We start from the raw sequence: 16,314 nt of genomic DNA, 5'->3' as shown, positions 1-16,314 counted from the left end.
TAAGAGGGAGGATAAGGGGGACTGGTGGTGGAGGGGTAAAGGATAGGGTCTCCCCCTATCCTAGGGGGAGATGAAAGATCGAGAGAGAAGGGGAAAGACGGCAGGGCAACGTCTGGTGTGGGGTGACTGAGAAGGAGGAAAATGGGAAAGTGGGGGAGGACAGGTCAAGGGGAAGCGGAGTGCTGTGGTTCCCAACCATTCGGACATCTACAGTGTGGAACATTCAAGTTGTAACATCGTGTAGGATAGATATAATGAAAATTTTATTTGTTGTACATCTACAGCATAGCAGGAAGAATACATGATCATAAATGTATGTGTTTGGGGGTACACATTGTGTGAAATTTAGTACAAAAACTTGCCACAGCTCTAACCCGGCTGGCCTCCAGTAGAACTCAACTCAGATGACAGACGTGGGTGTGTTAGCTCGTGATTCTTCAACTCCGTGCTAGAGTCCATCTGGGAGCGCTGTGTTCCACTCTCTAGGCAAGCTGTGTCCAGCTGTTTCCAGTGCTGAGAGACTGGACAACAAGCTGGCAGGGCAACAGTCCCACACCCTCTGTATCCAGGGAAATCAAGGCGGCGCAGTCTTGTGTTATGTTGTTGAAAGATAATAACAGAGACCTCGAAGAAAGGAGACAACTACTGGCCTTAAAATGTCAGAAACATAAAAGCTACTGTCTACATTATTGGCTATGCTAACCAGAGGTGCCTGTGTCCTGTACCCAATGCCACCCCATACCACCACAGCAAGTGGTGAACCTGCTTGACGATGACAAACGGAACCCGGTAATATTCGTTCTCCTCAGAACCTCTCCGGTATCCCAGTCCGGCGTGTCCGAAGACATGCCAGACAGTACAGATATTAATAATGGCTGCTAGGCAGCACTGCTGCAGTTGCGAGTGCTGTGGTCGCCGATGTAAGCACCGCTGTAAGCCCCGTCTGTACGGTGAGCCTATCAGGGCCGATGGCTGCCATTTAAAGTCGGCAGCAGAGCCACTCTGTCAGTTGTGATTTCTCTTTGTTACGGTATACATCTCATTACACATCACGGTATTGGTCCTGAATTTGCTACTTCTCAGTATTCGACCACGCTCTGCCCTTTGGACTTAGTATTCTGCAATGCCACCTCCACTGTCTGCTATTCTCTCGTGTTGTCCCCTGTCGTTCTCTGGCAACTCGCTGTCGATGCTCTCATACAGTCGGCCGGCCACTGCTGGTTCTGAAGCCATTCCTGGACTTGTACGATTCCAGTCACTACACTTGAGTACACCAGCTACACCTGCATCTATTCTCTGCAGACCACTGTTAGCTGCATGGGCGAGCATCCGTCCCATTGTACCAATCATTAGGGCTTCTTCCCACTCCATTAACGTATGGAGGACAGGAAGAATGCCTCTGTGCGTACAGTAACTGTTCTAATCTTATCCTCATAATACCTACGTGAAAAATATGTAGTGGATTGTAGTATGTTCCTAGAGTCATTATTTAAGGCTGGTTCCTGAAATTTTGTTGACAGACTAGCTCAGGATACTTTATCTTCAAGAGTCTTCCAGTTCAATCCCTTCAGCACCTTTATGACCCTGTCCGACAGATTAAACAATCCTGTGACCATTCGTGCTGTCCTTCTCTGTATATGTTCAATATCCCCCATTAGTCCTATATTTCCATTTCATATCCCTACAAAGCTTTACACCCAGGTACGAGGGCTATCCACAAAGTACATTACGTTTTGGAATTAAAAATAAATAAAGTATTGGAAATTTTTTTAATTATATACAGATGAAAGCCACACTTAAATACTACTTTTCTACATAGTTGCCATTTAAATTAAGGCACTTATCGTAGCGATGGACGAGCTCGGAAATTCCTTCGTCGTAAAATTCGGCCGCCTGCACCTTCAACCACGTGGTTAATCAGTAACCAGGTAGAAATACGATTTTTGTGGATTTCCTGGAAAGAGGCACTACAATAAACTCTCAAAGGTATTGCCAAACTCTGCACAACCTCAGAAGAGCAATAAAAAACAAGCGCAGGGGAAAGTTGGGCTCAAAGATCTTGCCGATTCACGACAACGTCCGGGCCCACACGGCAAATTCCGCTCGTGAAGTTCTCGAATCTTTTAAGTGGGAGTTGTTTCCTCCTCTGCTGTACAGTCCCGACCTAGCACCGAGCGACTTCCACTTATTCCCAGCAATGAAGAAGTGGTTGGCTATGCAGCGTTTTGATGACGACGCACAGCTTCCAGAAGAGGTGACCACGTGGTTGAAGGCGACAAAGGAATTTCCGAGCTCGTCCATTGCTACGATAAGTGCCTTAATTTAAATATCAACTATGTAGGAAAGTAGTATTGAAGTGTGGCTTTCATCTGCATATAATAAAAAAAATTCCAATACTTTATTTATTTTTAATTCCAAAACGTAATGTACTTTGTGGATAGCCCTCGTATTTGTGCGAGTTGGCTAATTCCAAAAGTGACTCATCAAATATTATTGTCACAGGCTTTCACATTTTGTGAAGTGCACAATTTTACATTTCAGAACATTTAGAGCAAGTTGCCAATCTTCACACCATTTTGAAATCTTATCTGATTGAATATTTATTTATATCTAAAAACAAAGATGATGTGACTTACCGAACGAAAGCGCTGGCAGGTCGATAGACACACAAACAAACACAAACACACACACAAAATTCAAGCTTTCGCAACAAACTGTTGCCTCATCAGGAAGGAGGGAAGGAGAGGGAAAGACGAAAGGATGTGGGTTTTAAGGGAGAGGGTAAGGAGTCATTTCAATCCCAGGAGCGGAAAGACTTACCTTAGGGGGAAAAAAGGACCGGTATACACTCGCACACACACACATAAAAGTGGGATATGTGTGTGTGTGCGAGTGTATACCTGTCCTTTTTTCCCCCTAAGGTAAGTCTTTCCGCTCCCGGGATTGAAATGACTCCTTACCCTCTCCCTTAAAACCCACATCCTTTCATCTTTCCCTCTCCTTCCCTCTTTCCTCATGAGGCAACAGTTTGTTGCGAAAGCTTGAATTTTGTGTGTGTGTTTGTGTGTCTATCGACCTGCCAGCGCTTTCGTTCGGTAAGTCACATCATCTTTGTTTTTAGATATATTTTTCCCACGTGGAATGTTTCCCTCTATTATATTGAATATTTATTTAGATTCTTTCCGGTAGTATTTCATTATAGATAACGGCATCATCTGCAAAAACTCCTATATTACTATTAATATCATCTGCAAGTCATTAATATACAGCATCAACAGCAAGGGTCCTAACACACTTCCCCGGGTTAAATGAAGTTACTTCTACAGCTGATGATGGCTCTCCATACGAGATAATGTGCTGTGTCCTCCCGACAAAAAAGTCATTTATCCAGTTGCAAATTTCACTTGATATCCAATACAATCATACTTTTGAAAGTGTAGGTGTGGTACTGAATCAGTCACAGTTGGTGTATCTCTCTCTCCGCTGGCACGTCAAAATAGGCTGCAGCAATGGTCACCATGCTGACAGTCTGTGGAGCTCCAGACGTAACACTGTCTACGAGGCTACTTATCTTGCTGAGAACAGGTCCATTTCCCGATTCAATCTACACGACACGGCTGTACGATCCCGCACAGCTAAGCAGACAGTATGTCTGCTCTCTCAGGCACTAATTGCACGGGGGCTGTTAAGATCCCGCATGGCGCCGAGTATGAGCCTTCTGCTACACATCGATTGCATAATCGCATCACATTCATGTGATCCCTATAAACTAAAGCAGCAACATAGTGGAATGACAAACTGGAGTCACGTAGGCCACACTCCTGCCATTTTCAAATTCTTACACATGCTGGCTGACGTTTCTCCTTCTCACACGAGGCTAAGACAGTCATTGCACAAACAAAAAACATTCAAATGCAGCTTCTGAATGAGAAACCCGCTGTGTAATCTTTCGTTGTATACAGAATGTAGACAGTGTCATTCCTAAACACTTTACGTGGCAGTGCTGAAATATTAATCATTTGCATATCCTCCCAATTTGAGGTTGTTTGCAAGTTATTTTCAAGGTGTCGCCATTTTAACAGCTAGCTGTGTAATTTGCAGTGATCTAATTTCATCCAAGATCATATCCTAACATTATTAGATATCAGGCAATACCCATAACAAACTTTGGGACCTCGTAGAACTTCAAAACAAACTTCATTTCCGATCGACCCTCTCATTTTTAAAGTAACGAAATATAGTAGTTCATATTCAAAGAAATAAAAGCCACATGTTCTTGCAAGCGTTTTACTAAACCAAGAAGAAATGAGACCCTTTCCATTGCTTATTTTTAATCCACTATTTTTGTACTCAGTTTTGTTGCAATCACCGCACTTTTCTGGGGTGGTGCTTCAAGTTTTCTTCTTGCATTCAGAACTATCATAGTGGAAAGTAAGCTTTCCCATCTATATGCACACTGAATGTCACCTTTGTTTTTCCTGTTTCTAACTGAAGAAAAAGACTTCAAGCAGACTATTGGCAATGTACGTAACAAAATCTAGAATCTAACAAAACAGTAATAATACAAATTAACTTTTAAAAACAATTTAGTTTTATGACAAAGAAAATCAAAAACTTTTACACAAAGGTTGGGAACCACAGGAATATCAGAAACCATCACCACAGACAGGAAGCACCTGAAGGAAACTCTGACACTGGAATAAAGTAATAGTACTGCCGATACTTGCATGTTTGCTTCATCCTTGACAGGCTAGGAGCCCAACACTTATAAACGACTACAACACAGCAGCCAAAATACCAATGAGAAGCAAACCCGCCCTTCACTGACATCACTTGTTATTTTAGATTGTGCAACACAGTAATGGAAAAAAACTATGTTGTATAAAGGAGTGCATCTAATACCGCTGAAAAAATTTCAATTACACTGTTCTCACTTTCATTCTTATTTCTCTATTTATCTGATGCCTACACAACACACACACACACACACACACACACACACACACACACATATGCAAAAAAATGCAGTAAGAAAAATAAAGCAAACATAAATAAATGTCTGTGTATGTTCATCAGACTTAAGGAACACTAGCGGCTCATAAAAATTGGACAATTCGTCCAGTGATCTGTAACACAGCCTAGCTTTTCCCTCTTTTATGGAGCGGAGTCTTGAACACAGTTAGAATATTAACAAACTTATGACATCTATTTCGTAGAAATATGAGTTACGTGAATGTCAACAAAATCTGGGATTGGCAGCTATGATACTTCCCCAAGTAACATCCAACCACAGAAAAATACGCCATAGAAAATGTGTGAGAGTGCACAAATGAACCACCACACGGGAATGGAACAAGATAAAATCTACTTAACATGCACAGGGTAGTGAAATACTTAATTATCACCTCTAAAAATAATGTTACGTAATTAAACTTTTGTCTGTCTGTGGGCGAATAGCTGCAATCCCAGAAAAAATTGAAATCTCTGCCCCACAGAACCGTAGCACACCAGCAGAGGAGTGAAAAACAGAATGTCACAGCCCACTCATGATCTCTAGAGAGCAAGATAAGGACACTATACTAAAAGATTTGAAAGTACAGTGGAGAGATAACGAACAAGTAATGGTATCCTAATAAAATTACTTAATAATGATAACGTGATTTTCGAGGTGGAAAGATTCTTCAACACCCACAATGCAGATTTCTACAACCGAGGTCTCCATCACTGGAGAAAAATGTGTCACCCCAGAGGGCAAATATGTACAGACGGACCAACAACTTCATCAAGTTTCAAAGTCTGAGCTTGATTTTCTTTTTCAAGATGATAAATAAAACTCTATGGCCACCCCCACTATACTTAAATACAAGAGTACTAATTATATACAATCAACTCCTCTTCAAAATGTACTCATTTATTATGCTACTCAGGGGGAATCACAATGGTAACCTCCATCTAGTCATGACATGCACTAGCCTCTGCATAAAAACTGCACAACCTCTTATCTGAATAAATATACAACCACAAACAACTTGAAGGTTTTTACATTGCAAGCCAACAAACAACCAAACACAGCAGGACTGAAACCGATTTTTAAAAAATGAAAAAGAGGGAGTAGCAACAGCTAAAGTCAGGAAATTACAACACAATGCACTGACTGCAAGCTCGACAGTTATCAGTCGGATAAGCCTCGCGCCGAAAGCTCAACCACTATCATCCTCAGTGAAAGTTGTACACAATCTGTCACACAGCAATTGTAAAAGCTAGGCGGTGCCAATGTAGCACATGCAAACATAATGCAACAAACCAAACAAAATGGCACTGGCTACACATAAAATTGGCTGTAGTTTGCTTTCCATTTTTCTTCACATTTTGCTACAAGATAAACACTTGTAAGGACAACAATAAATATTTACTTCATTAATATTTCAGCCACTGGTAGACGCAAATTCAAATGAACCCTTCTTAATATTCTTCTTCTCCTTCTTTTGAATAATGTAAACAACTATAGAACTTATATAAAAACAAAAATGATGTGACTTACCAAACGAAAGTGCTGGTGGGTCGATAGATACACAGACAAACACACAAAATTCAAGCTTTCGCAACCAACGGTTGCTTCATCAGGAAAGAGGGAAGGAGAGGGAAAGATGAAAGGATGTGGGTTTTAAGGGAGAGGGTAAGGAGTCATTCCAATCCCGGGAGCGGAAAGACTTACCTTAGGGGGAAAAAAGGACAGGTATACACTCGCACACACAACCATATCCAACCGCACATACACAGACACAAGCAAGGAAAAAAGGACAGGTATACACTCGCACACACAACCATATCCAACCGCACATACACAGACACAAGCTGACATTGCTTGTGTCTGTGTATGTGCGGTTGGATATGGGTGTGTGTGCAAGTGTATACCTGTCCTTTTTTCCCCCTAAGGTAAGTCTTTCCGCTCCCGGGATTGGAATGACTCCTTACCCTCTCCCTTAAAACCCACATCCTTTCGTCTTTCCCTCTCCTTTCCTCTTTCCTGATGAAGCACCCGTTGGTTGCGAAAGCTTGAATTTTGTGTGTATGTTTGTGTTTGTTTGTGTGTCTATCAACCTGCCAGCGCTTTCGTTTGGTAAGTCACATCATCTTTGTTTTTAGATATATTTTTGCCACGTGGAATGTTTCCCTCTACTATATCCAAATATAGAACTTGAAAGAATTAACTGAAACTCTGAATACAAGCCAGAATGGTTTGTTCACTGATCACTTTGTCTGAACATTAAACACTTATTTGCCCTTTCTTTGTTTCTTCCTGATGACTTTGTGCTCTATCTCCATTTACATACAGGGCAATACAAGTGAATATAGTGATTACAAATGGCTATAGCTATTTACCTGCTAAGAATGACTGAGAATTTAAAAGAAAGTTCAAAATTTCAATTGTTAAACAGGCACTGTCAACTGGAAACCGGCACATGTGCAGTGATCCATAAGAGAAAACTTCTATGTTGTAGCGAAAATGACGCATCCGGTACAGAAGGCATTTTGCCTGATGCAATTCGACATCTATCACTCTGTCTCCATGGAGGAGTGTCAGTGATACAATCAAGCTCTTCTAAATGTGAACAGCATTTCCAGACAGCACTGGGAGTTTCAAGAAGCATTATGTTCGTGCAAATCAGAAAGTATTGGCCAGCCACATGTATCAGCATGAATATTGGAAGAATTCGCTTTTCATTTGAACACAGTCCACAGAAATCGACTTATAAACCCAGCAGGGTGCCTACAAATGCCACAGACAACAATTTTACATGTATTGATTGGGATCTGACAGGAACTGAAACAGTAAAAGTGTGTAAAATGTACAAATTATGCTAGGGGCAACGCTGGACCTCACATCCATATACTTTTTATGGGGTTATATGAAAAGCCTTGCCTATGTCTCACCTTTATTCAAACCAGTTCCAGAACTCAAAATACATATTTCTAATGTGGTCATGTTGGTGACCCCACATATTTTTCAGAGTGTATTATAATGGGTTACCACTCTGATGTTGTCTGTGAGATGAAGGTGGTTCGTTACAACACTTACAAATTATGTAAAAAATAAAAAATAAGCTATTTGAACTTTCTTTTATATTTTCTGTAATTCAAATCGATGTATTCCTATGCACTAAACAGTTACAGCCATTTGCAATCACTGTAATCAGGAATTTTTAATTACAGATTCCCATGTTCGACATGGGATATTGCATCAATATGCATTAACTGAAACTTAATAACAGAGAAAAAAATTAACTGGAAAGTGGTACACATCACAATAATGCAACAGATTTAGAAAATAATTATCAAAAGTAGACATACAGAAAAGTTATATTGTACATACTAACTTAAATGTTTATACACTAAGCCATTACAACAAAAGACACCACACATAAAAAAAATTAAAATATAAAAAAAATCTTCAAAACCCACCTCCACCACCATACTACGAAACAGATACTGTGCACAACACGTGAAACATTCTATGTTACACCAACACTCATTACGGCAGTAAATGTGTTAGGAGTTTAACAGTCATTTTTAATGTTTCACTAAGAGTAATTCTATTTTCTTTTAATGTGCAACAGCATAGGCTGGCACATACTTTAATTTGGTTACGAATATTTTCAGAAGAAAAGCCTGAAATACAAATGCGAATAAGCAGTCAGACACAGAAGCAAACTGCAGTGGATTTGGATCAGACACTCCACAATGCTGACAACTCTCCCAAAAACATAGATGTCTCACAAAATTTTAACATGGAGCAGAAAATGACTTATCTCTTACTCTCTTTTAAACCCAGTTTTTATTTTAAGATGTATTTTTACACTATTTTTGGTGGGACTATGTTTTGTAAATCTGCCAGCAATATACTCTAATCTCAACACAAGATTGTGCCCCTGTATGATATGAACTTGCAGCCTCTATTTCTTCTCCTGTAAATACTGAATAAACAAATCAACTTCCATAGTCATTTTAATTCTGGACTTTCACCATACAGGCTGCATAAAAAAAGACTGTGTGTATTGGATAATTTGTTATTAATTTATGCTTCACTCATACCAGTCGCTATACAGGCAAGATTACCCTACGTAATATTTTACTACATCGAAATGCATATGGAGTTGCTTTGCTTATCTTGTGAATTAAAGTAATTGGTTATGAATAATTGGGGGCAGCAGTAAGAAGTTGCAATGAAAAATTAAGATAGCTGGTATCAGCAACGAAAGTGGGTAGAATGAAATAGTGAACAGGGGTAAACTGACTTGCATTTGGAGTAGATTTTGCTGCACTATCCAAAAATCTAGCAGGTGCAGAAACACAAATCGATCTACTGGAGCAGTTAGCCGGTAGAGACAGTTTGAGAATCTCGGGATATAAAATCAAATTTACCACCAAAATAAAAATTCCAACAAAACGTTTTTAGACAGACATTGGTCAAACAGAAGAGCTCAAAAAGTTCAAGTACCAAGAAGAGATAATTCAATAAATGAGTTACAAATAACTGTTGCTAATGGAGGGATACACAAAATGAAAAATGCATATCAAATAATAAAAAATATTTACAATGGAAGTGCATATCAAGGTATGCAAAAAGAAGAGATTGTTTGAGGAGGTGGGGGAGAGGGGGAGGAGTAAAACTGAAGAGGATGATGGAGGCACGAATACAGTGAGCAGACCCAAGTGGGTGTAAGCTGCAGTAGTTATGCGAAGATGGAGATGTTTGCACAGGATAGACTGGTGTAGAGAGCTGCAGGAAACCGAAGACCACAACAACAACAGGACCTACTTGTATTCTTTATTCACATAATGCCTGAAGGTGAATGAAACAAGCTCAAAATGCTTTGCAATGTAATAAAATAAAACATAAAATCAACAGTAGGGAAAAATGAGGAAAACCAGCCACCAGCTTGTACCAAGCTAACTTAGAGGTGGCATGTAGTAACTCTTAACGCCATAACGCCATGGAAACGTTACTGGCCTTCCAAAGTAAGCATCCCCCCCCCACACACACACACACACGCTGATACAGGGTGTTACAAAAAGGTACGGCCAAACTTTCAGGAAACATTCCTCACACACAAATAAAGAAAAGATGTTATGTGGACATGTGTCCGGAAATGCTTAATTTCCATGTTAGAGCTCATTTTAGATTCGTCAGTATGTACTGTACTTCCTCGATTCACCGCCAGTTGGCCCAATTGAAGAAAGGTAATTTTGACTTCGGTGCTTGTGTTGACATGCGACTCATTGCTCTACAGTACTAGCATCGAGCACATCAGTACGTAGCATCAACGGGTTAGTGTTCATCACGAACGTGGTTTTGCAGTCAGTGCAATGTTTACAAATGCGGAGTTGGCAGATGCCCATTTGATGTACGGATTAGCACGGGGCAATAGCCGTGGCGCGGTACGTTTGTATCGAGACAGATTTCCAGCACGAAGGTGTCCCGACAGGAAGACGTTCGAAGCAATCGATCGGCGTCTTAGGGAGCACGGAACATTCCAGCCTGTGACTCGCGACTGGGGAAGACCTAGAACGACGAGGACACCTGCAATGGATGAGGCAATTCTTCGTGCAGTTGACGATAACCATAATGTCAGCGTCAGAGAAGTTGCTGCTGTACAAGGTAACGTTGACCACGTCACTGTATGGAGAGTGCTACGGGAGAACCAGTTGTCCCCGTACCGTGTACAGCGTGTGCAGGCACTATCAGCAGCTGATTGGCCTCCACGGGTACACTTCTGCGAATGGTTCATCCAACAATGTGTCAATCCTCATTTCAGTGCAAATGTTCTCTTTACGGATGAGGCTTCATTCCGACGTGATCAAATTGTAAATTTTCACAATCGACATGTGTGGGCTGACGAGAATCCGCACGCAATTGTGCAATCACGTCATAGACACAGATTTTCTGTGAACGTTTTGGCAGGCATTGTTGGTGATGTCTCGATTGGGCCCCACGTTCTTCCACTTACGCTCAATGGAGCACGTTATCACGATTTCATACGAGATACTCTACCTGTGCTGCTAGAACATGTGCCTTTACAAGCACGACACAACATGTGGTTCGTGCACGATGGAGCTCCTGCACATTTCAGTCCAAGTGTTTGTAAGCTTCTCAACAACAGATTCGATGACCGATGGATTGGTAGAGGCGGACCAATTCCGTGGCCCCCACGCTCTCCTGACCTCAACACTCTCGACTTTCATTTATGGGGGCATTTGAAAGCTCTCGTCTACGCAACCCCGGTACCAAATGTAGAGACTCTTCGTGCTCGTATTGTGGATGGCTGTGATACAATACGCCATTCTCCAGGGCTGCATCAGCACATCAGGGATTCCGTGCGACGGAGGGTGGATGCACGTATCCTCGCTAACGGAGGACATTTTGAGCATTTCCTGTAACAAAGTGTTTGATGTCACGCTGGTACGTTCTGTTGCTGTGCGTTTCCATTCCGTGATTAAAGTGGTTTGAAGAGAAGTAATAAAACGAGTTCTAACATGGAAAGTAAGCGTTTCTGGACACATGTCCACATAAGATATTTTCTTTCTTTGTGTGTGAGGAATGTTTGGCCGTACCTTTTTGTAACACCCTGTATACAACCACACCAACATCCAGTACCACCCAGCTGTGACTGGTGCTCTCACGAAATCTTGTACATTACTTCCATCCTATAATTTATGCTGCAGCTGTATAATCAATTGGCATATATGTAGAGCTGGTAGCAGCGAAGCACAAACAAATAACATTAGTTTTCTTCTAAAATGATGTGCCATAACAGTGGATGTTTCCTGAATTACTAAACTAATACATCTTCGGTATTTCTCCTGCACAAAAATTTGTCATCACGTCCAGAAGAAAGTACAAACAGGAGGGGCAACAGTGTTATGAAAACTGACAATACAACACTAGGGCAGAAAATGGAATAACTAGCTATGTTAAAAAATACGGCAAACTATAGTTTCATTACTAGAGTAACACCATATATGAAAAAGCTGAGACAACAATTTATTTACAGTCACATCAAAGCCAAAAATTACTTACGGGAGGTACCAAACCCGATTAGTATACTACTGAGCAATCAATACGTCTACGACAACCACAAATTTTACAAAAACTCAACACACCAGAAATGCAATGTAATGTAGACTATACGACGACACAACTCCATCAGGATCACACAAGCTGGCACAGAAACACATCAGCCAGTTGGTCCGCAAACCAGGATGCAAAACCAGTCGGTTAACCAAACACCGTATCACAGATGCAGGGCGCACTCGTGTGTAACGTGACCAAACTGTGTGGAAGTATTGTTTACAGTGACCAAAAAATGTATTCTGCATGGATTTCTACTTGGTTATCGTGAGGAAGCTGTTGCTAATCATTACTTATGACAATTAATAATTGATTAAACAATTGTAATCATGCAGATTCCATTTTCCAGCAGGTAAAATTTAAAATTCCACTACATCCCGTCTAACAGAATTTTAATATATATAAATTTTAAATAAAAATATAATATTTCCTGTTGGTGACTGAGGAAACCATAATAAACAACATTAAACCAGAATTTACATCATTTGCAGACTGATAATTATAACTATTACAAGCAATATGTTTCTGGATTGGTTAGTACCTCCAAGTATGTGTGGCAAGAGCAAGACTTTAATGTTTATTTTTTCGCCTGGGCAACCTGTCAGGGGTTGATGTATAGATGCATGGACACAATACAGTTAGTCTATTCAGACAGGCGTAGTCCGCTTGGTGGTGCAGTTATGGCTGTGCAGAAAAAATCAGGTTGTAAAATTTGTGATGTTTTTGTGAGAAAACTGTTCGACACAGAGAAAAAACAACCAGCAAACTGTTGTGTACACATTCAGATGCAACATATAAAAATATTTGCACTCACACCCTTTTTACACACATCAAAAAAATTTTGCAGCACCCCGGTTCCCAGGATTCCTGAAGATAGACATTGACTGAGGATATTGCATCACAGACACAGTCCCTTTGACCTTTCATATATGTCACTCAACCCGCCCAAAGATTTAAACAACTACACAAGAGCAGTGCCTATTAGACGAAGGGGATCCGACAGTTATAGTCATTCCACCAGGAAGGAGATACACGACTCGTGTTGTCTGTAGTTCAACCGTGCCTAGACAGTCAATACCGCAGTTCGATTGTGTCTGCATTTTTACTTTGTGCCAGTAAGGGCTCTCAACAAGGAAAGTGTCCAGGCATCTCGGAGTGAACCAAAGTGATGTTGTTCGGACATCAGATACAGAGGGACAGGAACTGCCGATGACATGCCTCCCGAGGGTTACTACTGCAGTGGATGACCGCTACCTACGGATTATGGCTCAGAGGAACCCTGACAGCAACGCAACCATGTGGAATAATGCTTTTCGTGCAGCCACAGGACGTCGTGCTACGACTCAAACTTTGCGCACTAGGCAGCATGATGCGCAACTTCATTCCCAACGTCCGTGGCAAGGCACATCTTTGCAAAGACGACATGGTGCAGTGCGGTACAGATGGGCCCAACAACATGCCGAATGGACCGCTCAGGATTGGCATCACATTCTTTTCACCAACGAGTGTCACATATCCTTTCAACCAGACAATTGTTGGAGATACGTTTGGAGGCAACCCGGTCAGGCTGAACACCTTAGACACATTGTCCAGCGAGTGCAGCAAGGTGGAGGTTCCCTGCTGTTTCACGGCGTCATTATTTGGGCTGCTGGTCACAGAAGATGCCGTAACAGCTGTATGATACGTGAATGCCATCCTCCGATCGAAAGTGCAGCTATATTGGCAGCATATTGGCGAGGCATTCAACTTCATGGACAACAATTTGCACCTCCATAGTGCACATCTTGTGAATTACTTCCTGCAGGATAACGCCAACCCTCGATCAGAGTGGTCAGCATGTTCTCCAGACATGAACCCTATTGAACATGCCTGGGATAGATTGAAAAGGGTTGTTTATGGACGATGTGACCCACTAACCACTCTGAGGGATCTACGCCGAATCGCCATTGAGGAGCGGGACAATCGGGATCGACAGTGCCTCGATGAACTTGTGAATGGCATGCCACAATGGATACAGGCATGCATCAATGCGAGAGGACGTGTTACTGGGTATTAGAGGTGCCGGTGTGTACTGCAATCTGGACCACCACCTCTGAAGGTCTCACTGCATGGTTGTACAACACGCAATGTGTGGTTTTCATGAGCAATAAAAAGGATGGAAATGATGTTTATGTTGGTCTCTATTTCAATTTTCTGTACAGGTTCTGGAACTCTCAGAACTGAGGTGATGCAAACCTTTTTTTTATGTGTGTATATATGGTTGTAATAGCACCATTAAGTGGACTATGCCTGTCAGTGTAGGCAAACCATTTTGTGTCCACACTTCAACACCTGATCTACTACTCCTAATAGCCACTCTGTGAATGGAGTAAATACTGATGTGATGTTTTCAGTACATTGTTCTCTGTCACCAGAACAAATGTCTGCACTTATACCCATTACACCCAGTGTGTGTGTGTGTGTGTGTGTGTGTGTGTGTGTGTGTGTGTGTGTGTGTGTATGTCCAAGTCACTGTTTGTATGTCCAAGTCACTGTTTGGTACAGCATGTGAAATACAGAAGTCAACAACTCCGCAATTTGGAAGCTCTATGTGATCTGATCCTGAGTGGCTTCTATTTGGTATGGCACACTTGAAAAAACTTGTGGACTCTTTTTCTTGCTGAATTAAAGTCATTATTGAGGCAGTGTTACACGGTATTACGAGATGTCTCCTGGTGGCAATCAACTTTTTTGGCCAGTGTGCTTAGATCTGTGTAGTCCCTACCTATTGGAGTTTTACTACACACAACTCTGCACATTTAAATCAGAACACCTCCCCTGGTTAGTAGTTACACACGAGTCACGCCTGACAGTCGACATGCACGGAGACGAGGGCACAGCACCAGAGAGGAGAAGCAACGAAAGACAGAGTAGGCGAGATTAGTGGAGAGTTGGTAATGCATACGGCATCGCGCCTCGTCGCTGCCGTCCTGGCACTGCCTCACGCCGTCGCAGCGCTGGCTGCCGTCGATGCAGAAGCCGTTGTCGCACCTGAAATCGCCCTCGCGGCATGCTGCGAGGGGGCACACACACATACATACATACATACACGTACTGAAGTTCTCGTCACTCGTTCCCCGGTACCGGGCACACCCACATGCGCACAAACGCATTCGGTCGGACTTGCAAAGTTACACGTGCTCTGTATGTCTCGAAGTCAGTGGTTGTGGGTCAGTGGGTAGGTGTCAATTGTTCTGACAATTCTGACACAAAGTTTTGCTGATGATATTGCAATTCTGTTGGAGACTTGGGGCTTCATTTGAACCTCTTCAAAACAGGTTCTAAAATAACTATGAACATAAGTAAAACAATGGTTTCAGAGAATTAAGGTAATACTGAGAAATTAAGGTCTGGAGGATGAAACACAGGAAGTAGTAGATGAATTCTACTATTAACAGGTGAAAATAATTCACAACAAGAGAAGCAGAGAGAATACAAAATGCAAGTTGGTAACAACAGGGAACGCATTTATGAAAATGAGAAACTTAGTAACTGCGGATGCAAATAAACACGGCAAACTGATGTGACTTACACTGAGGTGGCAAAAGTCATGAGATAGCAATATGCTAATATAAAGATGGTGGTAGTATTGCGTACACAAGGTGCTTTAGTGTAGCTGTCACTTGTCCTGAGGTGATAAATGTGGAATGGTTTCAGACACGATTACAGCCACACAACATGTAGTCAAAACTAGGTGCATGGGACATTCCATTTCAAATATCATTAGAGAATTCAGTATTCTGACAGCCACAGTGTGTCAGGCATACCAAATTATAGGCATTACCTCCCACAACAGACAATGCAGTAGCCGGCAGCCTTCACTTAATGACTGAGAGCAGCTGCGTTTGTGTAGAGTTGACAGTGCTTCCGTAAATAACCGCCCAAATCAATGTGGGACTTTAACGATGAAAATATCCATCGGGACAGTGCATCAAATTTTTGCATTTAATTGCCTATTGCAGCAGATGACCGACCCGAGTGCCTTTGCTAACAGCACAATATTGCCTGCAGTGGCTTGTGACCGTATCAGTTGGACTCTAGATGACTGGAAAACTGTGGCCTGCTCAGATGAATCCCATTTTCAGTTGGTAAGAGCTGATGGTAGGGTTTTGTATGTAGCACAGATCCCATGAAACCATGGATCC

At 41.8% G+C, this 16,314-nt stretch overlaps 1 protein-coding gene across 1 annotated transcript in view; it reads right to left on the bottom strand.

Annotated features, from left to right (window-relative positions):
* The window catches only part of LOC124553582 (basement membrane-specific heparan sulfate proteoglycan core protein), a 799,417-nt gene that overhangs the window by 416,972 nt on the left and 366,131 nt on the right, over nt 1–16,314 (bottom strand). The window contains exon 10 of the mRNA XM_047127431.1: nt 15,075–15,182. Coding sequence (XP_046983387.1) covers nt 15,075–15,182 — 108 coding nt within the window. The remainder of the gene's footprint in view (nt 1–15,074; nt 15,183–16,314) is intronic.

Source organism: Schistocerca americana, chromosome 11, assembly GCF_021461395.2.
Source record: "Schistocerca americana isolate TAMUIC-IGC-003095 chromosome 11, iqSchAmer2.1, whole genome shotgun sequence".
In the NCBI taxonomy this organism is placed as follows: domain Eukaryota; kingdom Metazoa; phylum Arthropoda; class Insecta; order Orthoptera; family Acrididae; genus Schistocerca; species Schistocerca americana.
Note: the sequence above shows the minus strand (reverse complement) of the source record. Positions and strands in the feature narration are given on the sequence as shown.